The sequence below is a fragment of the Octopus sinensis genome, linkage group LG13 (genome assembly GCF_006345805.1).
Source record: "Octopus sinensis linkage group LG13, ASM634580v1, whole genome shotgun sequence".
Taxonomy (NCBI): Eukaryota; Metazoa; Mollusca; class Cephalopoda; order Octopoda; family Octopodidae; genus Octopus; species Octopus sinensis.
The window spans coordinates 21,861,532-21,885,620 of NC_043009.1; the positions used below are offsets into that span (position 1 = coordinate 21,861,532).

The 24,089-nt window shown below is 39.7% G+C and overlaps 1 protein-coding gene across 6 annotated transcripts in view; it reads right to left on the bottom strand.

The window, feature by feature from the left end:
• Positions 1-24,089, bottom strand: part of LOC115218641 (asparagine synthetase domain-containing protein 1) — a 33,546-nt gene that overhangs the window by 3,796 nt on the left and 5,661 nt on the right. For all 6 annotated transcript variants that reach the window (XM_036508209.1, XM_029788559.2, XM_036508208.1 and 3 more), the window contains exons 5-13: positions 23,907-24,026; positions 17,547-18,295; positions 15,253-15,363; positions 13,368-13,485; positions 12,299-12,333; positions 9,814-9,958; positions 8,018-8,085; positions 6,044-6,127; positions 2,529-2,619 (exon numbers count right to left, since the gene is read on the bottom strand). In XM_036508209.1, the coding sequence (XP_036364102.1) occupies positions 2,529-2,619; positions 6,044-6,127; positions 8,018-8,085; positions 9,814-9,958; positions 12,299-12,333; positions 13,368-13,485; positions 15,253-15,363; positions 17,547-18,295; positions 23,907-24,026 (1,521 nt within the window). The remainder of the gene's footprint in view (positions 1-2,528; positions 2,620-6,043; positions 6,128-8,017; positions 8,086-9,813; positions 9,959-12,298; positions 12,334-13,367; positions 13,486-15,252; positions 15,364-17,546; positions 18,296-23,906; positions 24,027-24,089) is intronic.

Genomic DNA, 24,089 nt, shown 5'->3' on the forward strand with positions numbered 1-24,089 from the left:
ATCCTGTTCAGGCTATATTATTAGCATTATCCTGCATTTGAGAATTTAAAAAATCACTTCTTTAATTTTCTAAGACATCTCAACGCTTCTAAAGCAAACTTCGTTTGTTTGTTTACGTTCATTGTAATTTGAATTTATATATATATACATACATCATCGGAAATGCCCATATTCCATGCTACCATGGGTTGGACATGGATCCAGCAAATTGTACATTCACCCGTGTGACAGCTATGGTTTTTATGTTTCTGTATAATATAAATATACTAGTGCATGCATATACAGCTGCGTGCATGCGCACATACATGCGAGTACTGTCCAAATCTCCGACCAATCACATTCAGCTAGCTGGCATTCAATTGGCATATCAAGTTTCGGGCATTTTGATTGGGTTTTGGATAGAAAATTCACAAAAAAGTCACTTCTATTGATTGTTTAATGGCTTTGCGTGGTGACTGGGGAAATGTAAAGATGTGCACGACCACCCTTGGACGGTTTTGAATGACCATAGAAAGTGCGAGCCCGCTAACTGAAAAATTGTGGATTTGTGTAAAGGATACGCGCACGCATACAGACATTTTGCCGTTTATATATATAAGAATTTTTTGCGTAATAAGATAAAAAACCAAGGCTGTGTAGATATTAGAGCATTTATATATAGAAGGTCTTACAGCTGTTTCTAGGATATTTATTATATCCCTTCATCGGAGACGGTGTGTGTGTATGTATATATATATATATATATATATATATATATATAAACACCAGTGTCTTTGAAAGGCTTATTTCTACAAACAAAATAATCCCATTTGATGCATTTAAATCCTTAATCTAGTATTCAGTAGACATGCTTTGTGCAGCTTTTAATGATTTACCACCTGTTTGGGCATCATACAAATGAGTCGTGTCTGCACAGATAAAGCAGTATAATGAGGGGTGTCTATTTACTTTTCAGTTGTCTGTGAATGTATATATAGGTTCAAAATTCACAACAGCTGTTTCTGCATGGTTGTTGATGAACTAGTCACCTATTTCTACCCGACCTGTTTATCTGCTTAAAATTTACCTGATGATGGCATGTTTTTGCCATGATGTAATTTAAGAATGCATCAATAAAATGCTACTGAAACAGATGAGAATTTTTAACCCCACTTGTGTTCTTTTACACATACACTACATTTGGAATTATCCCTAGGTGAGATATACAGCTTATATTGGATTGGGTACTTATGTGTATACCTATGTCATCATCATCATCTAACGTCCACTTTACGTACTGGCATGGGTTAGACAGTTTGACTGGAGATGATAATGGCTGCACCAGGTTCCAATCTGATTTGGCATGGTCTCTACACCTGGATGCCCTTCCTAATGCCAATCTCTCCAAGAGTATAATGAGTGCTTTTATGTGCCAATTACATGACAACGGCATCGGCCACGACTACAATTTCACTTGACATGACGAGTCTTCTCAAGCACAACGTATTACCAAAAGTCTCAGTCACTTGTCGTTGCCTCTGTGAGGCCCAGATAAATGTGTGTATTTATATAGGCAGTTTAATACTTACAGTTTAATACCAATGAATGACAACTATAAGGAGTTGTGCTTCAATGTACTTTTGACTCAATTCTAAGTATTTAACCAATCCTGGTGTTCCACATGATATATCTAGATTCTAATGAATCCTGCAAATGATCTATATGTGTATATATATATATATATATGCACAGGAGTGGCTGTGTGGTAAGTAGCTTGCTTACCAACCACATGGTTCCAGGTTCATTCCCACTGCGTGGCACCTTGGGCAAGTGTCTTCTACTATAGCCTCGGGCCGACCAAAGCCTTGTGAGTGGATTTGGTAGACGGAAATTGAAAGAAGCCCATTGTAACTTAGCCGTTCGGCAAAAGAGACCAATAGAATAAGTACTAGGATGACAAAGAATAAGTTCTGGGGTCGATTTGCTCGACTAAAGGTGGTGCTCCAGCATGGCCACAGTCAAATGACTGAAACAAGTAAAAGAATAAAAAAGAAAAAGATATATAAAATCTCTGCTCATGGAAAGCCATTAACGTTACAAGAAATGGTTCCAACTGAGAATCAAAATCAGAGCACTGGATTAACTTGCAACCAAATCCACAGAATTAATCACCTTAACAAAGGTCTAGAGCAATGGTTCTCAACCATTTTTTACCTATGGACCCCTTTGATTACTCTTTTATTCTGGTGGACCCCCATAGCCATTCAATGTTTAAAAACTAGTTTTATAGAAACCTCTTGTAAAATTCCTATTTTGTTTTACATACATTAACTATGTAAATTGTTAGAGAATGAAACCGAGCTGTTCTTGCAGTACATACCAATACATCTAAAGCAAAACTTTTTTAGAGGCCTTTAAAATACTATTGCGGGTCCCGAATTTACTATTTCATTGTGTAGATCCCTAAAAATCTTATATGGACCCCAGGTGAGAACCACTGGGCTAGACAAAGGCTTAAAGCAAAACAAAAATACTGTCAGCAAACTTACCTTTTTATAAGCAGGTATTTCAGCAACGAAGTTGATAAATTTTTCATCCAAATAAGGAAAACGTGCTTCTCTGCCATGGTCTGATATAACACTGTAAAGTTAATGATGACTGCTACAATAATACATATATAAAACACACACACATATTTTTCTTTTATTAAAGCTTGATCACAGGGACATGAAACTCTGAGTCACAGTTTTTTGTGATGTTTTTGCAGCTTTAATAATATTACTCTACCTTCGGTATTCGAGTACTATTTTTCCCACCTTGTTTTGCATTTATGTACTTACTCGTGTATCATCAGTATCAACATCATCCTCATTTAACGTCTGCTTTCTATGCTAGCATGGGTTGGGTGATTTGACTGAGGACTGGTGAACCAAATGGCTGCACCAGGCTCCAATCTGATCGGGCAGAGTTTCTACAGCGGGATGCCCTTCCTAACACCAACCACTCTGAGAGTGTAGTGGGTGCTTTTACGTGCCACCAGCACGAGGGCCAGTCAGGCAGTACTGGCAACGGCCACACTCAAATGGTGTTTTTTACGTGCCACCTACACAGGAGCCAATCCAATGGCACTGGCAACGACCTCCTCGAATGTTTTTTTCATGTGCCAGTAAGGCGATGCTAGTAACGATCACACTCAAATGGTGCTTTTTACGTGCCACCGGCACAGAAGCCAGTCAGTTGCTCTGGGAACAATCACGCTCGGATGGTGCTCTTAGTGCTCCAATAGCATGGATGCCAGTCATCAAATTTAATTTCGATTTCACTTGCTTCACCAGGTCTTCGCAAGCAGAGTTTAGCGTCCAATGAAGAAAAGGTACGCAGAAGTGGGTTAGGCAATAACAGAGGAATTCAAAACAGGATGCCCCTGAGAGCTCCGCTATGCTGATGACCTGGTTCTCATAGTAGAATCACTACTGGAACTAGGAAAGAAATTTCGGATGTGGAAGCAAGGGTTAGAATCAAAGGGCCTTAGAGTAAATGTAGCAAAGACCAAAGTTATAGTAAGCAGAAAGGCGAACTCAGCACACACACCCTCGGGCAGGTGGCCCTGCTCGATCTGTAGGAAAGGTGTAGGTAGAAACTCCATAAGATACACCCAATGTAAGCTATGGACGCATAAGAGGTACAGCAACATCAAAGGGAAATTAACTGATAAGATAGCTTTCATGTGCGGCAGATGCACAGGGACAATAGACACCACAGATACTCAGAAAACAGATTCCATCACACTCCAGGGGTAGAAACTAGAAGTAGTTGATAGTTTCCGCTACCTGGGTGACCAAGTTAGTAGTGGAGGTGGATGCTCAGAGAGTGTCACCATTAGAATACGAATAGCCTGGGCAAAGTTCAGAAAGCTCCTACCCCTACTGGCGACAAAGGGTATCTCGCTCAAAGTGAAAGGTAGATTGTATGACGCATGTGTGCGAACTGCCATGCTTCACGGTAGTGAAACATGGGCTGTGACTGCAGAGGACATGCGTAGACTTGAAAGGAATGAAGCTAGCATGATCCGCTGGATGTGTAATGTTAGTGTGCACGCACGACAGAGTGTAAGCACCCTGAGAGAAATGCTGGACATAAGAAGCATCAGATGTGGTGTGCAAGAACGACGCTTGTGATGGTATGGTCATGTACTGCGGATGGATGAGGAGAGATGTGTGAAGAAGTGCCACTCCCAAACAGTTGAAGGTATCAGGGGGAGAGGTAGACCCAGGAAGACATGGGATGAGGTAGTCAAGCATGACTTTAGAGCGTTGGGCCTCACTGAGGCAATGGCGAAGGACCAAGATCTCTGGAAATATGCTGTGACTGCAAAGACCCGGGCTGCTTCCTGCACCAGTTCCGCATAGCCCCTGCTCATTCAAAGTACCTTGGATTCCAGAACATCCCGCTGTACTTGAGGAGACCTGTTGAGTCAAGTACATGAACATCGAAATAAATATCAATGGAAATAGTAGTTGTGATACCTGTGCTGGTGGCACATAAATAGCACCATCCAAACGTGGCTGATGTCAGTGCTGCCTTGACTGGCTTCTGTGACGGTGGCACATAAAAAGCACCATCCGAACGTGGCTGATGCCAGCGCTGCCTCGACTGGCTCCAGTGCCGGTGACACATAAAAAGCACCATCTGAACGTGGCCGATGCCAGCGCTGGCTTCCATGCCGGTGGCACGTTAAAACACCAACCGATTGTGGCCGATGCCGGACCCCCCTGGCACCTGTGCAGGTGGCACGTAAAAAGCACCAACTACACTCGCGGAGTGGTTGGTGTTAGGAAGGGCATCCAGCAGTAGAAACTCTGCCAGATCAGATTGGAGCCTTGTGCAGCCACTGGCTTCCCAGACCCTGGTGGAACCGTCCAACCCGTGCTAGCACAGAAAACGGACATTAAACGATGATGATGATATTGTTATGAATGGTTAAATTTAAGGACAGTTGGTTGCGACCTACTTTTGGAATAAATCCATTGTCCTGTCAGATTCAGGTGGACTGATTAGCTCTGGGGAGACCTGCGACCCTTACAGGTGAAAGAAAGTTCGTTGAAATACACCCCTTAAAAAGGAGGAACTGTGAGCTGTAAACAGTCGGCCGGCAGCTCTACACAGTTGGGGACAGAGCGAGTTAGTGACAGGTAGTTTCTGCGATGACAGAGAGTATTACAGAGCTAAGAGAGAGGGACTACGGTATGAGGGCACTTGGCTGTTGTTGATGGTATGTGTTTAATTATGTTTTGATATGTGAAAAAAAGAAGGAAAAAGAATGTGTTGGAAAAAAAAGAGAATGAAGGAGAGGAAAAAGAAAGAACTGTTAGAGAAAGAAGGAGAAAGACTCTAATGTATTGAACTGTATCGTTAATGTGAACGTTATTTGTTTTAATTGGATTTGAACTATTGTCTCTGAACTGTATATTGCATCTGCATGCTGTTGATTCTGTTGCTTGTATTTACTTTGATGTACCTGATGTATCACATTGTATTTGTTGTAATATTTGTATAAACTGTTGTTAAATGTAGCCAATTGCCTTCCGCCGTCTCTCCTTGTGTCTGTATCTCTTGCTGTTGTTGTTGTTGTCATATCTCCGGTCGTCGGTTGTCGTGCTCGCCGCTGCCATCCCCACCGAGTCCTCTCTGTGTGGCGAATTCTCCGTTCAACTGAGCGAGAGTGGTCCGTAACAATATATATACACAATCACACATACATGCATACACACATATACATTTATATATACATTTACAGATGTACACACACATATATAAATACATATATGGGCGCTTCTAAACAGTCATTCAATCTGTTAGAAATAGCAACCAAATTTCCCTAAGATTTTCCATCATGAAAAACCTTTAGTTACATTTTGTTTCAAATACCTGGTCAATAACATAGTTATTTTACTAAATCCTTCCAACTTCTTGAATATTGTCTATATTATTTGAACCACATAGAGATTTCCAACAGAAATATGGCTATGAAAGGGCTAAAGCATCAAGGAAAATGGTAACTTACCGATCATCACGCCCAAGGTTCCGTGCAGATATACGATTTACTTCAGTTTGCAATTCTTGTATAAGACCCTGCCAGCCATCTTTACTGAACAAAGAACAAATTTTATAATCAGAAGATTAATTAAGTAATTAATAAGAATGTAACTTTGGAACAAAAATCAAAGTTAGAAAATTACTATTTTTAAATCTCATAATGAGAAATATTCAGAAACAGTACTTTGGAGTAAAGATTGTCCTAAACCAGGACTGCTAAAGTACTGTTGTGGAATATCTCTCATTGTGAGATTTAAAAATAGTAATTTTCTAATTTATAGATCAGTGACAAGTCACTTTGAAAACTATATATTTTGAACGGGAATTTGGCAGCACCACCTCTGGCCAAACAATTATTCTGTGCTGATGAAGGGAAATAACACGGAAATATCAGTACACAGATATTGTTTTGAGCTGAGTGGGGGTGCAAGATTCCCTTGTTCGAAAATATAAGGACACAGATCATGTAATATAGCCAGCTGGAGACAATGTCTTCTGGGGCTAAATTACAGCAACATTTGTCCTAAACCAGGACTGCCATGTTATGTTGGCAAACAATCTTTACTCCAAAAATTAAAGTAGTAAGCAGTTGATATATGATTAAATAACAAAAAATAAATGGTCCATTGTTATTTCAAAATAATTCATTGGAGAGATGAAGGATACAGGCGTAGTTACAAGGTTAAAAAGTTTGCTTCCCAACTATGGAGTTTCAGGTTCAGTCCCACTGTGTGGCACCTAGGGCAAGCATCTACTACTCTAGCCCTGGGTCTTGCGAATTTATTTGGGAGAAAGAAGCCTGAAAGTTGCCCGTCATATATGTGTATGTATATCTATCTAGCTATCTATCTCCACACACATGTATATATATGGTTCAAAATTGTACAAAAGCACAAGATAGAGACAGGTGAGGAACCAATAAATAAGGTGTATTAATTTGGTAATCAGGAAAAATGGAAGAAACTTTGATGTTTTGAGCCTATACTCTTCTACAGAAAGTAATGAGAAAAGAAAATGGATGGAGAGCAGGAAAAAAATAAAGGAAATTGAGGAGAGAAAATAAATTAATATGTATGGATTAACAGTTTCACACACTGAACTGACCAGAAGGAAAGAACTAGTTGATGGCAAATGAGACAACCAATAATTTATAGAGGCAAATCAATAATGAAGACAAGAAAAGACCAAGGTACATTCACAGTGAAAATTATTAGTGTGACACTCAAAGAAAAAAGCAACAGAGTAAAAGTTAAGATTAAAAGCATGATGTTTCAAGCCTAGGCTTTTTGTTGGATATACTGGAAAATAGCTCCAGAGAAGAGGAAAAAGAAGGATGTTGTGCATTTGTCTTCCCATGTTGTGGTATTGTTTACATACTTAAAGCATAAAACAAAATAATATTTCAATGATTGACGATGCTTATATCTGCTGTAAAAATATGCCCAACTTTGAATTAATTGTCATATAAAAGTCTAAGGGAGTAAATACCTTCCTGGAAAACAAGTAAAAGTTGCAGTTCTATATTTAAGAGATGAGGAATTATGTACATTATTTACATTCGACAGATATCTGTCCAGGTGTCTTGGGGAAATTTCGAACCTGGGTTCTCATTCCTAAGGTATTTTTCGATGTTATTATTATTATTATTATTATTGTTCAGGTCACTGCTTGGAATCGAATTCGGAATCTTGGGGTTAGTAGCCCACGCTCTTAACCATTACGCCATATGCCCGCGGACAATTATGGAGTGAATATTAGGGTTTATAAATCTAATATTTTTCTATCCTTCTACTTTCTACCAAGTACAGGTTGGTATCAGGAAAAGCATCTTGCCACAGAACACTGCTTCAATAGTTTCTCATCCAGACCATGGAAAAAAACTGGACAAATGTAAATACCAACAAATGAAAACATTAAACACATAACAATTTCTGATACGAACCTGAATGAGGATCTATGTCTTGAATAACCAGCAAATAACTCATCTGCTCCCATTCCACATAAAATTACCTGAAGAAAGATGGAAGAGTCAATGAAAAACAAGAGGAAAGTCAGGCTTAACAAACTTCATTTTATTGAGTCACATAAACAAGGATTATCTTCGTATTTTTTTTATTTATTCATCTATATTTACTCAGTGCAGGCATGGCTTCCCAACCATGTGGTTTTGGGTTCAGTCCCAAGTCCCACTGTGTGGCACCTTGAAAATGTATCTTCTATTGTAGCCTCCGATTAACTGAAGCCCTGTGAGTGGATTTGGTAGATAGAAACTGAAAGAAGCCCATCGTATGTGTTTTTTGTGTGGATATGTGTGTGTCCCCCTTTGTGAAAGCACACGGCTTAGTGGTTAGGGTATTTAACTCACAATTGTAAAGTGATGGGTTCGATTCTTAACAGCACGTTGTGTCTTTCAGCAAGATACTTTATTTCACATTGCTCCAGTCCCCTCAGCTGGCAAAAATGAGTTGCACATGTCATTCAAAGGGCCAGCCTCGTCACACTTTGTATCACATTGTATCTCCCTATGAACTACATTAAGGGTATGTGTGTCTGTGGAGCACTCAGCCACTTGCACATTAATTTCATGAGCAGGCTGTTCTGTTGGTCAGATTAACTGGAAGACTCATCATAGCTGATAGAATGCCAGTTTCTTATTTTTTTACTGCCCACAATGGGGCTACACACAGAGGGGACAGACAAACAGATTAAGTCGATTATATCGACCCCAGTGCACAACTGGTACTTATTTAATCGACCCCGAAAGGATGAAAGGCAAAGTCGACCTCAGCGGAGTTTGAACTCAGAACGTGACGGCAGACGAAATACCTATTTCTTTACTACCCACAAGGGGCTAAACACAGAGGGGACAAACAAGGACAGACAAACGGATTAAGTCGATTACATCAACCCCAGTGTGTAACTGGCAAAGCCGACCTCAGCAGAATTTGAACTCAGAACGTAACATCGGACAAAATACCGTGAAGCATTTAGCCCGACGTGCTAACGATTCTGCCAGCTCACCGATAGAATGCCAGTTTCTGTCTCCTTGTCTGACTTCATGTGATGGTTGTATATGAGTATCACTGTCATACAAGCAGTGTCTTTCATTTCAAGTTTTTCCTTGAAAATATGTTAGACTATGGAGAAATATTACCTTACTTGAAAACACGTGAGGGTTGGTGATAGGAATGGCATCCAGCCATAGAAAATCTGTCTCAGTGAATTCCATGTGACCCACGCAAGCATAGAAAAGTAGATGTTAAACCAGTGACGATGATGATAACAACAGCAATGCCCCTGATGGAATAAATGAAGGGAAGAGTGTGTGCATGCATTTTTGTGTTTGTTCATTAATTCAGGGTCACAAAATATTTCTGTATTGAATGAAAATACCTCATGGTATACCTATCTGTGTTGACTGCCTCTCTTTGGCATGAGTGGTGTGGCTTTTGTCCTTCACTGACAGAGGTCATTGAGAAAATAAGTACATCATCATCATCATTTAACATCCGTTTTCCATGCTAGCATGGGTTGGATGGGAAAATATATTATTTGCGACCACAATGAGACTCGAACTCGCAATCTTCTGATTTGAAGTCAGACACCTTATCCATTAGGCCATGCGGCCATACCAGGGATTAAAAACTGTTTGTAGACAATGCCTCAGCATGGCTACATTCCAATGATTGAAACTAATGAAAAAATAAATAAATAAAAGAATAATGTTCAACAAATTACCTTAGCTCGACTGTAAAACAGCTTTCCTTTATTGGGGCCATTTCCCAGAATTCCAAGGCCTCGACTTGCAAACCATATGGCACATCCAATGCTGTCATCTAATACAGAGCACAATGGATAGAGCAAATGGGACACACGTTTCTGCCTGAAAATAATATTTCATACACATGAAGAAGATTTATAAACTTTGTAAAGTGGTTGGCATTAGGAAGGGAACCCAGCTGTAAAATCCATGCCAAAACAGACAGTGGAGCTTCGTGCAGTCCTCTGGTTTGCCAGCTCCTATCAAACCATCCAACCCATGCTAGCATGGAAGATGAACATTAATGATGATGATGATGATGATGATGTGTGAAGTAAAAAAGCTATGGATCGAGTTGTTGACACTAACCCGTCTGAGACTGTCTCTGGTCTTTTGGACATAGAATTTACCTGTTCTAAAGTGTGCATTGCTTTGTGGATGGATTTTGTAGATATCTAATTCAAAGCTTTTCATAACTTTATGTAAGAACCTGTTGCTAAGTTATATTCTAAACAGCAGTTTCACAAAGAAATAAAAGTAAAAATGAATTTCTAAAAATACTCCAAATTTTTTATTAATTTTCAAATTGAAGCAAATTCAAAGTCTTACAGAGCCAGTCATCACCTGAAATAAATATGACTTGGTGACATGTACCATGCTTTCACTAATTGTTTTAGGTGCCTGTGCAGTCACAAGCAGACATAGAGAGTCTCTTGACTCTCCCATCCTTTTTGACCCAGCTGCACATTGAAGGTGTGACAGCTGGTGGGAAAGAAAAGTTGTACCAGCACTCAGCTGGTACTCAGTTCAACTGAGTAGATTGGAGCAATGTGAAATGAAGTGTCTTGCTCAAGAACACAATGCCACAATTCAATCTAGAAATTGAACTCACAACAGTGTGCATGTATATTTTCAAGCATGTAGGAATGTATATATGTATGTGTTCATTCATTCCTTAAACATCCATTTTTCCATGCTAACATGGGTTTGAATGTTAAGTTATTTGAAGCAGGATTTTACAGCCAAAATCTCTTCCTGTCATCATGTATGACATACATACATGATGACAGGAAGAGATTGTGTACATGTATGTATGTATGTATGTATGTATGTGTGTGTGTGTGTGTATGTGTATATGTATATATATATATATATATATATATATATATATATATATATATATATGTATATGAGCAAAACGCCCCCCTGTTCAATGGATGGTGCTGAGTTGTCAAACATTTAAACCAAATTTTCTCAAAACAACTTGTCAGACCGTCCCTTTGAGAAACACTGATTTAACCTAAATTTGAGACACCATGCATTTTTCTCGCGTACGCGTAGTATCGATTGCAACAGCTGATGTACTTGTGTGTACAAATGCATGTTCCCACGGCTTTATCGATCGCATTCTCACCTGAAATCGATTTTTGTAATTTTTTTAAAGACTTATACATGCCCTGATACCGTCGGTATCTACATATCAAATTTGAGCACAATCGGATGGAGGATGCCTGAGATCCTAGAAGACACACACAGACAGAATGGATTTTATATAACAGATATACAATACTGCTGGTATAAAAAAAAAGCATCTAGTATAAGCTGTAAAGTGGTTGATGTTAGGAAGGGCATCCAGCCATAGAAAGCATGCCAAAGCTGACGCTAGAACACAATGCAGTCTCCAAATCCATTGGATCCTGTCATACCATCCAAGCCTGCCAACATGGAACATTAATATTAAATGACGATGATGATGATGATTACATATGTATGTATATATATATATCATCACCATCATCTAATGATCATTTCCCATGCTGGTATGGGTTGGACAGTTTGATAGGAGGTGGCAAGACCAGAGAGCTAGGCCATGCTCCTCTGTCTGTTTTGGCATGGTATCTATTGCTGGTTGCGTTTCCCATGAGTACATTTTTACATGGTACCAGCACTGACAGGATCACCAAGTAACTTGAAAGACAAAAAATAAAATAAAAATTATGTAACACTGGATTAAGATATCATCGTCATGGCACTCTGTCGGTTATGACAACAAGGGTTCCAGTTGATCCAATCAACGGAATAGCCTGCTTGTGAAGTTAACATATAAGTGGCTGAGCACTCCACAGACATGTGTACCCTTAATATAGTTCTCAGGGAGATTCAGCATTACACAGAGTGTGACAAGGCTGACCCTTTGAAATACAAGTAGAATAGAAACAGGAAGAAAGAGTGAGAGAAAGTTGTGGTGAAAGAGTACAGCAGGGATCACCACCATCCCCTGCCGGAGCCTCGTGGAGCTTTAGGTGTTTTCGCTCAATAAACACTCACAACGCCCGGTCTGGGAATCGAAACCATGATGCCACGACTGAGTCCACTGCCCTAACTACTGGGCCATTGAACCTCCATGGATTAAGATAGATATATATAACATGAAGTAGAGATAAAAAGAAGTCAGTGTCATACCTGATTTCTTGCAGCTCGTCTTTGGTTACATTAATCTACCAAAAAATTAAAAAAATATGTTTAATTGTTGTGATTCTTAACTTCATCTTTAAAGGTGAAAGATTTTTTCTACTGATTAAAAGAGATTATAAATATAACAATCATGATCTAGTGAGTTCAATTCCTGGACTGGGCTGTATGTTGTGTTCTTGAGCAAGACACTTTGTGTTTCACGTTGCTCCAGTTCACTCAGCTGTAGAAACGAGTTGCAGCGTCAATGGTGCTGAGGTGTATTGGCCCCCTTGCCTTTCCCTTGGATAACATTGATGGTGTGGAAAGAGGGGAGGCTGCTTGCTCGGACTTGTGCCTTGGAGGGGAACTTTCTAGGTGTAATCCCATTCCTGACCAAAATGGGGTCATCTTCTAAATGTAAATGTGGAGAAAACTACTTTGTAGGAGTGGCTGTGTGGTAAGTAGCTTGCTTACCAACCATATGGTTCCGGGTTCAGTCCCACTGCAAGGCACCATAGCAAGTGTCTTCCACTATAGCCTTGTGAGTGGATTTGGTAGATGGAAACTGAAAGTAGCCCATCGTATATATATATATATGAGTGTGTGTGTGTTTATATGTTTGTGTGTCTGTGTTTGTCCCCCCATCATCGCTTGACAACCAATGCTGGTGTGTTTACGTCCCCGTAACTTAGTGTTTTGGCAAAAGAGACTGATAGAATAAGTACTAGGCTTACAAAGTCCTGGTGTCGATTTGCTCGACTAAAGGTGGTGCTCCAGCATGGCCACAGTCAAATGACTGAAACAAGTAAAAGAGTAAAAGAGTGTAAAGAGAGTATGAAATTAAGGTTAATGGTTGGGAGAAATATGTTCTTATTAACAGCAACACTTAATGAAGAGAATTGGAGGGATCTCCATCTATTGACAAAGATGATTCAGTTATTCAATCAACCATATTACCTGCTCACTGGATTAACATGTAAGCATGGCTGAGCATTCACAGAGCAGGAGAGAGAGGGGGGAAGAGAGATTGAGATACATAAAGACAAAGTGAAAACAGGGAGCATTTCTAGTAACTTACCTCAATAAAGTTCCATTTTCTACGAGGGTTAAGTTCTTCAAGGGCAGTGTAACCAGTCAATCGATCAGGGACTAAGAAAGGGTTTTTATCAGCAGATGTTGTATGATCATCTCCTAATCTTAAGATAAAAAGGAAAGAAAAAATATATCACTGTTTTTAGTTTGCATTATCATAAAGAAAGGAAGTAAAATAGAATAAAAAGGAGGCACAGATTAACAAATTAATGAAATTATAAAATTCTAAATTTTACAGTTGTTGTTGTTTAGCCTCAGCTCAGGCCTGATCAACTGTAAAATATGACCAATCTTTCTTCCACACAATGTTGGTTTCAAAATTTGGCACAAGGCTAGCAGTTTCAATTACATCAACCCCAGTGATAAACTGGTACTTATTTTATAAACCCCATGAGGATGAAAGGCAAAGTCAATCTTGGTAGAGTTTGAACTCAGAACATAAAGACAAATGAAAGGCCACTAAGCAGGTTGCTCGGTGTGCTAATGATTCTGCCAGCTCACTGCCTTCTTCCCCATAATGTTGACCTTCTGGAACTCCCATCCTGCTCATTGTGTCTTTTCTGCAGGTGTTTAATTTGTAGTAGTTTACGCAAAATATTAATGGCATCAATTTTGCCAATCTCAGAGGGCCTGTAAAAGCCATGGGTACTGCCCCTTACTCCAGACCCAACAAGTAAAATAGGAAATAATGCCCAGAAAATAAAAAAAAAAAAACAGCCCAAGTTTTGACTCAATCCATTCTACTATAGGCACAAGGCCTGAAGTTTGGGGGAGGGGGATAGTCGATTATATCGACTCCAGTACACAACTGGTACTTCATATATCAATCTCGAAAGGATGAAAGGCAAAGTCGACCTCGGCAGAATTTGAACTCAGAACGTAGCAGTAAATGAAATACCAATAAGCATTTTCCCTGGCATGCTAACGATTCTTTTTTTTACTCTAGGTACAAGGCCCGAAATTTTTGGGGTGGGAACCAGTCAATGAGATCAACTCCAGTACGCAACTGGTACTTAATTTATCGATCTCGAAAGGATGAAAGGCAAAGTCGACTTCAGCGGAACTTGAACTCAGAACGTAAACACAGACGAAATACTGCTAAGCATTTCGCCCGGTGGGCTAATGATTCTTATTTCTTTATTACCCACAAGGGACTAAACATAGAGGGGACAAACAAGGACAGACAAAAGGATTAAGTCGATTACATCGACCCCAGTGCATAACTGCTACTTAATTTATCAACCCCAAAAGGATGAAAGGCAAAATCGACCTCAGCAAAATTTGAACTCAGAACGTAAAGACAGACAAAATACCACTAAGCATTTCACCCAGCATGCTAATGATTCTGCCAGCTCACCACCTAAGACTGAGGCTAAACAATAACCTGGGATTGAATAATTACTCTATTACTATTTTACTTGTTTCAGTCATTTGACTGCGGCCATGCTGGAGCACCGCCTTTAGTCGAGCAAATAGACCCCAGGACTTATTCTTTGCAAGCGTAGTACTTATTCTATTAGTCTCTTTTGCCGAATCACTAAGTAACAGGGACGCAAACATGCCAGCATCGGTTGTCAAGTGATGTTGCGGGGAGAAACACAGACATACAAACACACACACATATATATACACATGACAGGTTTCTTTCAGTTTCCGTCTACCAAATCCACTCACAAGGCTTTGGTCGGCCCAAAGCTATAGTAGAAGACACTTGCACAAAGTGCCTTGCAGTGGGACTGAACCTGGAACCATGTGGTTGGTAAGCAGGCTACTTACCACACAGCCACTCCTGCGCCTATAAGAACAGCAACAAAAGATTTTTTAAAATGATGTAAAAAAGAAAATAAGAAGCAGTTAGAGAATCATCTTACCCATTGTTTCTTTTATCTTTTTTTTTCTTCTTCTGTTGTTGTTGTTGTTCTGAACCAGGTGAAGCAAATGCAACATTGAGTAAATCAATAGATTTTTCTGGATCTACATATCTGTAATGAAATTATATAGACCTATAATAAAATATGCGTATGTGGTGCATACACACAAACATATAAATATACACACATTTTCATATATGTGTGTATAAATATATAGTTGTATATATTTAGTTTTACTTGTATCAATCATTAGACTGTGGCCATGCTGGGGCACCACCCAGAAAAATTTTTAGGTGAATCAACCCGTGTACTTATTTTTTTCTTTTTATAAGCTTGTTACTTATTTTATTGACCTCTGGTTTGATGATGTTGGATCACAAGTGAGATCACATTAAGGACACTGGTGGTGAAGTGCTCCCCTATGTGCCATCAAGCACATGATAGACTGAACAAGTGATTGACTAAATTAAAATAGAAACAATCATTCCATTGCTATATTGCCTGCCAACATCATCATCACCACCACCATCATCATTAGCATCACTGTCAGCATTGCTATCATCATTTTCATCATCTCCTCCCTCCTCATCATCATACACAAAAAGAAGAGGGCATCTGCTTGATCACTGGACCTTTTAGAAACAGCAGTAAATTTCTCTTAAATCACATCCCTACCTCCTTGAAAACAAAAAAAGGATACTTTGGACAAAACAGCTGCTGATATACGAAAAAGACACAATGGTCATGGTTAGAATGTTTTTCACCGTAGGTCTAGTCAATCAGCAACATCATTATTTTACCATGTTGTCATTGATTAGGTGTGGTTGTGTGGTAAGTAGCTTGCTTACGAACCACATGGTTCCAGGTTCAGTCCCACTACGTGGCACCATGGACGGGTGTCTTCTTGTGAGTGGATTTAGTAGACGGAAATTGAAAGAAGCCCATTGTACATATGTATATACATATGTATGTGTGTGTATATGTTTGTCTCCCCCCAACATTGCTTGACAACCGATGCTGGTGTGTTTACGCACCCATAACTTAGTGGTTCAGCAAAAGAGACCAATAGAATAAGTATTAGGCATACAAAAAAATAAGTCCTGGGGTCAATTTGCTTGACAAAAGGTGGTGCTCCAGCATGGCCACAGTCACATGACTAAAACAAGTAAAAGAGTATATCAGACAGATTTCACTGCTCCAAAGATTTTCTATTCCAGATGCCCTTCCTGTCACCAACCCTCACCTGTTTCAAAGCAAGGTATTACTTGCCCATGGTTGCACAATATGCTTTCAAAGAATGGAAGTGAAGGACACTATTTGCAAGAGAACAATCCTCGTTTACCACTATCACACATTGTCAAGACAATAAGATTCACAGACATATACAAACACACACACAGAGTTTCATAGAAACTGAAACTGAGCATTGTCTTACAACTTGGGTTTAATGCAAGAACTATTACAATTTTATTGAAAATCACAATGGCATGAAACTTGTGCCATGAGAAAACTTCTCATTTTCCATTTCAATCACAAAACCATACCTTCTATGACAGGTATTGAATACTTCTCTCTTGTTCATTCAACATAACCAACATCTGTGTGTGTGTGTACATCACATGCTTTTTTAAGTTTCTGGTGACCAAATTCACTCACAAGGCTTAGGTCAGCTTAGGGATTATAGCAGAAGACCCTTGCCCAATGTACCACACAGTGGGACTGAACCTGAAACCATAAAGCTGGTAAGCAAACTACTTAACCACATAGCCATAACTACCCAAACTCAAAATGCAAAGAATGAAAAATGTTGCCAACAAATTAAGAAAAACAATTTGGTACAGGGATGCTGTGTGGTAAGAAGCTTGCTTCCCAACCACATGGTTCCATGTCCAGTCCCACTACATGGCACCTTGGGTAAGTGTCTTCTAGTATATACTCAAGCCAACCAAAGTCTTGTGAGTGGATTTGGTAGACAGAAACTGAAAGAAACCCATTGTGTGTGTGTGTATATATATATATATATAAATGTATGTGTGCATGTTTGTGTCTATGTGTGTGTGTTTGCACCCCCACCTCATCACTTGATAACTGGTCTTGGTGTGTTTATGTCTCTGTAACTTAGCGCTTCAGCAAAGAGACTGACAGAATAAGTACTAGGCTTAAAAGTAAGACCTGCGGTCTAATTGTTCAATAAAAACACTTCAAGGCGGTGATCCAGCATGGCCACAGTCAAATGATTGAAACAAATAATAAGAAAAAAAAATAGAAACTAAAATCACAAATCATTTCTTTACCGATCAGCAAGAGCTGCAATAACAGCGGCGTCAAGACCACCAGAGAACAGAATGGCAACATTAGCATCTCCTAAGTAAATTGTCGGTTTGTGAAGATCAATTACTTTGGTCTCAGATGAAATATGTTCGGAATCACAGCTATTATTCTCCTGCAATGGCAGCGATTCTTCAGAAACAACCAGATGGTCTGGATTCGATTCTTCAATTGAATGTAATTGTGAAACGGAATCAGTTCCACAATGCAAATTAGAAAATGGTTCCATTACATCTCCAGAAGAGCATGTCTTGTATGAAATGTTATATTTCGACAAAGTATTAAAAGATAAATTTTTGCTACTTAATAGAGAATTTGGGATTTGATTTAAGATACGAGTATTTACAGATTGTCCTAAAAAGTCAATTAGTTTCTCAGCTTCAGTTTGGAGGCCCAAGTCTGATTTCAACAAAAAGTCTAAATAAGAAACATCTAATTTATCTGTTGGTGGATGCTCATAGTTTGAAGATGGCATGTCTTTACAAATTGAAGGTAAGAATGTGTTTGTTGTTGGTGAAGAAATTTCTAATATTTCTGGGTGTAGTCCAGAGATAATGTTTGGATTTGATTGTAAGACATCGTCAAGGTTTTCCCCAGTCATTGGCCAAACAGCTTCTTTCCAAGGATGAAGAATTAATTGGTATGGTAAGGTCTTCAAATTCAAATTTTCAAATTTCATACGGAAAATTCCTACAGCTGGAATTTCTGTGTATTTCTACCAAAAAAAGAAACAAAAAGTATAAACAAAATTATATCAATCAATATTGCTGTAAGGTGGATGATAGTGGTGAGCATGGTCTGAGTAAACGGACCTGCTCTGGGCATGCACTTGCAAATTAGAGAAAGGACAATAGGGTGAGGGTACTTTGCCTTAGTCGTCAGGGTAATGATGGTTTTGTAGGGTTCCTACAATTACCCCTTAGACATTTCACCAACTCCTTCAAAGAAATTTTCTTTGTTTCATTTTTTGCCTTTTGTTTTTCTTATTGCCCATCTTTACATATTTTTATTATGTAATCTCACACTGTATCATACAGTACCATCCTCAGTCTTCTTATACATGTGTGTGTGTGTGTGTGTGTGTATATATATATATATATATCTATCTCTATATATAAAACTGAAATGCGTTTTTACCGCTTGGATCACTTTCAATGCCACTACGACCCGTCCGATTCGCTCCAAAATTTACAGGGACATGTAGAATGAGGTGACGATGCCAGTGGGCTACCTTAGAAATCCCTATCTTAAAAAGTGTGGTTGCTAGGGGCCATCTTCCTCACTCACGTTATTTCCTATATTACCCTCTCACTCCCCTTCATTCCACTCCCGTTATTTAATGTAAGAACATTTTCACTCACTCTATCTCTTAGCTTCCCATAATTTTTACTCATGTATCTCTATACAGAGAAATAAATATTCCATCGCCATCGCATTCTATTGTCTACCTGTCAACGCGCCCATCGACCAAATACAAACAGAACACACCAACGAGCATTTATATACATGTGTGTGTGTTCTATATATAAATATGTATATATAATGTATATATACAAAGTGTATATATCTGTATTTATGTATATTAAACTTTTTAATACTTTTTGATAGTTACGTAAAGGGAACTGGTTGCTTCTTTACATTTTTTGGGTGCAACTTGAGTGCGAGACAGATAATTTTCTCTGTTAATTACGTGACCAACAGGGGTCTAACAGGGGGAAATTATGCCTACACATGAGCGCAGCGCATGTGAACATCCGACGTGCTTTGAGTCGGGAGAAGAATTGAGCTGACGCAGACGTGTTGCAAAACAAGGGAGTACACGTGCAGAACAGAGGTGCATGAGTGCAATAGGGCTTGCTAGGCTGAAATACAGTGTACAGTATTGAATATCCCAGTGATTAATGCGGTAAGGCTGAGGCTGCCAGCCAGTGCTTGAGCTATTATATGCCTCGGTCATGCAGGAACAAAAGTGTGGCATGCTGGCGCGTTGTAAGGGACAAACAACTTTCTCTATGTATGCGTGACCGACCTAGGGCCTTACAGAGATGAGTTGTGTTTACAAGGGCACATTGAGCATGGAAAACAAGCGAGAAAGGCATGTGTAGCGTATGAATGTGACAGAGATAGCATTTGTGTGTGTATTAACTATGTGTGTTCGTGTGTGCGACAGAAGTACAAACCAAGTGTATGCGGGCAAAACAAAATACAGCGCATAGGAAAAGTCTCTCAGGCTATTTCAGACAAGATGGAGTTAATTTACCAGTTCGTAGTAAAGTACATAATAGCAGTTCGTAGTAAAGTACATAATAGCAGTTCGTTCTGTAACAGGATATTCGGATCACAAGTGCAGATGCCGGTTGAACACATGTCGTGTAGTGGTTGTGGCTTCAATGCTGTGCCAGGTTACATTGGTACAGAAGATCTCGCAGGTAGTGCTGTGCTGTTAACCTCGGTGAAAATCATAACAGCGTGAAAGCTACACCTGAATGAGTGCTATGTACATATTAGTGTTGCTGGAGATGAAGGCGACGGAGATGGAGACGACGTGAAGGTGAAGGACGACGATGGTGATGGCGACGTTGAGATGAAGGCGTCGGTGGCGTTGCTGGTGTATGTTAGTGTCGTCATTGGCTGGAGCAGGAACATGACTGGATGGTCTGGTCGTCTGTCGCTGGAACTGGAACATGGTTGAGTAAGCTCTGTGTGGATGAAGACTGCGGCAGATTGATTGGTTCAGACTAGGTAGAAACTAGATTTTAGCTAAGTGTTCTATGGTCTATGACCAGAACTCGGGAAACTTGCTTGAGTGTTCTATGGACTATGATCAGAACTCGGGAAACTTGCTTGAGTGTTCTATGGTCTATGACCAGAACTTGGGAAACTTGCTTGAGTGTTCTATGGTCTATGACCAGAACTCGGGAAACTTGCTTGAGTGTTCTATGGTCTATGATCAGAACTCGGGAAACTTGGTTGAGTGTTCTATGGTCTATGACCAGAGCTCGGGAAACTTGGTTGAGTGTTCTATGGTCTATGACCAGAGCTCGGGAAACTTGGTTGAGTGTTCTATGGTCTATGACCAGAACTCGGAAAACTTGGTTGAGTCCTCATCTTATAAAATGTGGCCTCAGTAGACCCAAATGAAATCGGGTTATATTAACCAAAATGTGAAAAGGGGTCTAAATAGGGCTGGAAGGGGATTAAAATTTAAAGGAGCGGGTGTTTAGCAATTCTCTGTTACATCAAGCTAAAAAATTTGCGCCAGCCTTTTAATCGTCAATGTGTTGCCGTCCATGATGAAGAAGTTTTGAATGCTTGCCATCGTGAGTCTACTGTCGTGAGAAAGAATCAATTCAAAACTTGGTTTTTAGGGATTTTCTTTTACATCAAGTTCATAATTTTACGCCAGCCGTTGAACTGTCAATACGTTGCTGTCCGTCGTTAAGAAATGCCAGCCATGGTGACTCTACTATCCTCAAATTCTATTCCTTCAAACTTTGGTTTCCAATATTTTATTATTTTTATTCAGCTCGCAAGTTCGTCTGTCCTTTTAAATGTTAGTGTTTTGCTCTCTGCCTTGAAGCAGACCTTTCCGTTGTTACTGCCTGATATTCATGATTGATCTTTCTAAATATTTTATTTCTCAACTTACTCAAGATCTTTTGTTGTTTATAAATGGGAGAGAGATAGATAAAGATAGAGAGTAAGAGAAAGCGAGGGAGAGTCCGAGAGAAAGGAAGAGTAAGAGAGTGGGAAAGTGAGAGAGAAACAAAGAGGGAGAATCATCATCATCATCGTTTAACGTCCGTTTTCTGTGCTAGCACGGGTTGGACAGTTTGACAGGGATCTGGGAAGCCAGGAGGCTGCACCAGGCTCCAGTCTGATCTGGCAGTGTTTCTACCGGTGAATGCCCTTCCTAACGCCAACCACTCTGTGAGAGTAGTGGGTGCTTTATCGTGCCGCCAGCACAGGTGCCAGGGGGGATGGCAGCGGCCACGATCGGTTGGTGCTTTTTACGTGCCACCAGCACAGAAGCCAGTCAAGGCAGCGATGCATTCCACCACGTTCGGATGGTGCTTTTTACGTGCTGAAAGGAAGCAACAACCATACTCTTACCCGCGCGTAGAGCGGGTCACCTTCAGCTAGTATATATATATATATATATATATATATATATATATATGGTGTTACAAAGGACATCCAGTCACAGAAACCATGCTAAAACAGAGAATGGAGAACCTGGTGCAACTCCAGGCCTTGTCATCCAATGCATGCCAACATGGAAAACAGACATTAAATGATGATGATGTTGTTGATGAATGTATGAATATTGCAATCTTCCATGAAATCATGTCCAGCTATTGTCCTGTTCATGTGTTCAGAAAACTAGGGGAAATTTTACCTTACATGGAAACAGATAAAAGTTGGTGACAGGAAGAGGACCTAACAAAATTTCATCTGACTCAAATCATCATCATCATCATTTAGCATCCGCTTTCCATGCTGGCATGGGTTGGACGGTGCAACTGGGGTCTGGCAAGCCAGAAGGCTGCACCAGGCATAGTCTGATCTGGCAATGTTTCTACGGCTGGATGCCCTTCTTATTGCCAACCACTCCATGAGTGTAGTGGGTGCTTTTTACGTGCCACCGGCACAGGTGCCGGACAAGGCTGGCTATGGACATGATCGGATGGTGCTTTTTACATGCCACCGGCACGGAAGCCAGTCGGGGCGGCGCTGGCAACAGCCACATTCGGATCGTTCACTTATGTGCTACCGGCACTAGTATCACAGCTACAATTTCCATTGATGTTGATTGATTTTGATTTTGATTTTTGATTTTCACTTGCCTCAACAGGTCTTCACAAGTAGAGTTTTGTGTTTCAAGAAGGAAAGGTATGCATAAGTGGACTGAGGCCATGGGTTATGGTCTCACTTGTCCTGCTGGGTCTTCTCACGCACAGCATACTTCCAAAGGTCTCGGTCTCTAGTCATTTCCTTGGCGAGACCTAAAGTTCGAAGGTTGTGCTTCACCACCTCATCCCAGGTTTTCCTGGGTCTACCTCTTCCACAGGTTCCCTCAACCGCTAGGGTGTTGCACTTTTTCACACAGCTGTCTTCATCCATTCTCACCACATGACCATACCAGCGCAAACGTCTCTCTTGCACACCACAACTGATGCTTCTTAGGGTCTTTCCCTGTCTTCATGCTTCTAATTGCCTTAACTACCAAGGAACTGTCAACTCGGATAGCTGGTCCCTCAGTTGGGTCGACAGTTAGACCTTCCCTTGACGTTGCTGCACCTCTTATGTGTCCATAGCTTACACTTGGTGCATCTTATAGAGTTTCTACCTATGCCTTTTCTACAAGAATGAAAATAGAAAAGTGAATGTTAAAAAGATTATTATTATTATTAAAAAGTTTGTACTGGGTACAAAAAAAAATGACTCAGTACACAGAGTAAAGTGGCTGGCATTAAAAAGGCATCCAGCTGTAGAAAACATGTCTAGCAAACATTGGAATACAATGTGGTTCTTAGACCTGTCAGTTCCTGATAACCCTTTGAACTGGGCTGAAACCGGCTCTGAGTACAAATGTCTTGTTTTGAATTAAAATCTTCCACCAAACCTTAGTCACAATTTATGTTCCTAACACTAGCTGAATGATAACTAAGTTATTTTACTAAACTGTTTGTTATCTTTAAAATTAATTGAAAGAAACACAGAGCATCTCAACAGAAATATGGTAACAAAAGGGTTAAAATATATAATAGAGAAACAATTCTTAACCCTTTTGTTACCAACCCGGCTGAAACCGGCTCTGGCTCTTTAGTAGAGATGTCTTGTTTTCATAAGTTTTGAATTAAAATCTTCCACCAAACCTTAGCCACAATTTATGTTCCTAACACAAGCTGAATGATAACTAAATTATTTTACTAAATTCTTTGTTATATTTAAAGTAATTGAAAGAAACACAGAGCATCTCAAAATTAAAACAGTAACGAAAGGATTAAACTGTCCAACACATACTTGCATGGAACATGGACTTTAGACGGTGATGATGATGATGACAACGATGATAATTATCATGATGATGATGGTGACAGACAGATAAAATGTGTGAGTGTATAGATGAGGAATAGCTAAACAAAATTATCTTATACGATTTGGCTTCAGTTATATTCCTTTATGCTTGGATGGACTTAGTCATTCATTTCTAATAAAATCTAAAAACTAAGAACCAGAAAAATTACTGGTGGAATTGATATAATTGACTGAATTCTTTGTAAACCAGTGCAAGAATAAGAAAAATATCATATGTAACTTACATGCGAACCAGCTTTGATAGAACTTAAGATGAAAAAATCCTCCAAAGATTCCGGGAGATGCCACAAAAGACTTCTTCGTCCTAAAACATCACGTCCGAACCACAGTTGCTTTCTTTCAACCTTACAAAATAAGGAATCATTAAAAATAATTGAGTAGAAAATATTAAGCTTTGAAAAACAGTG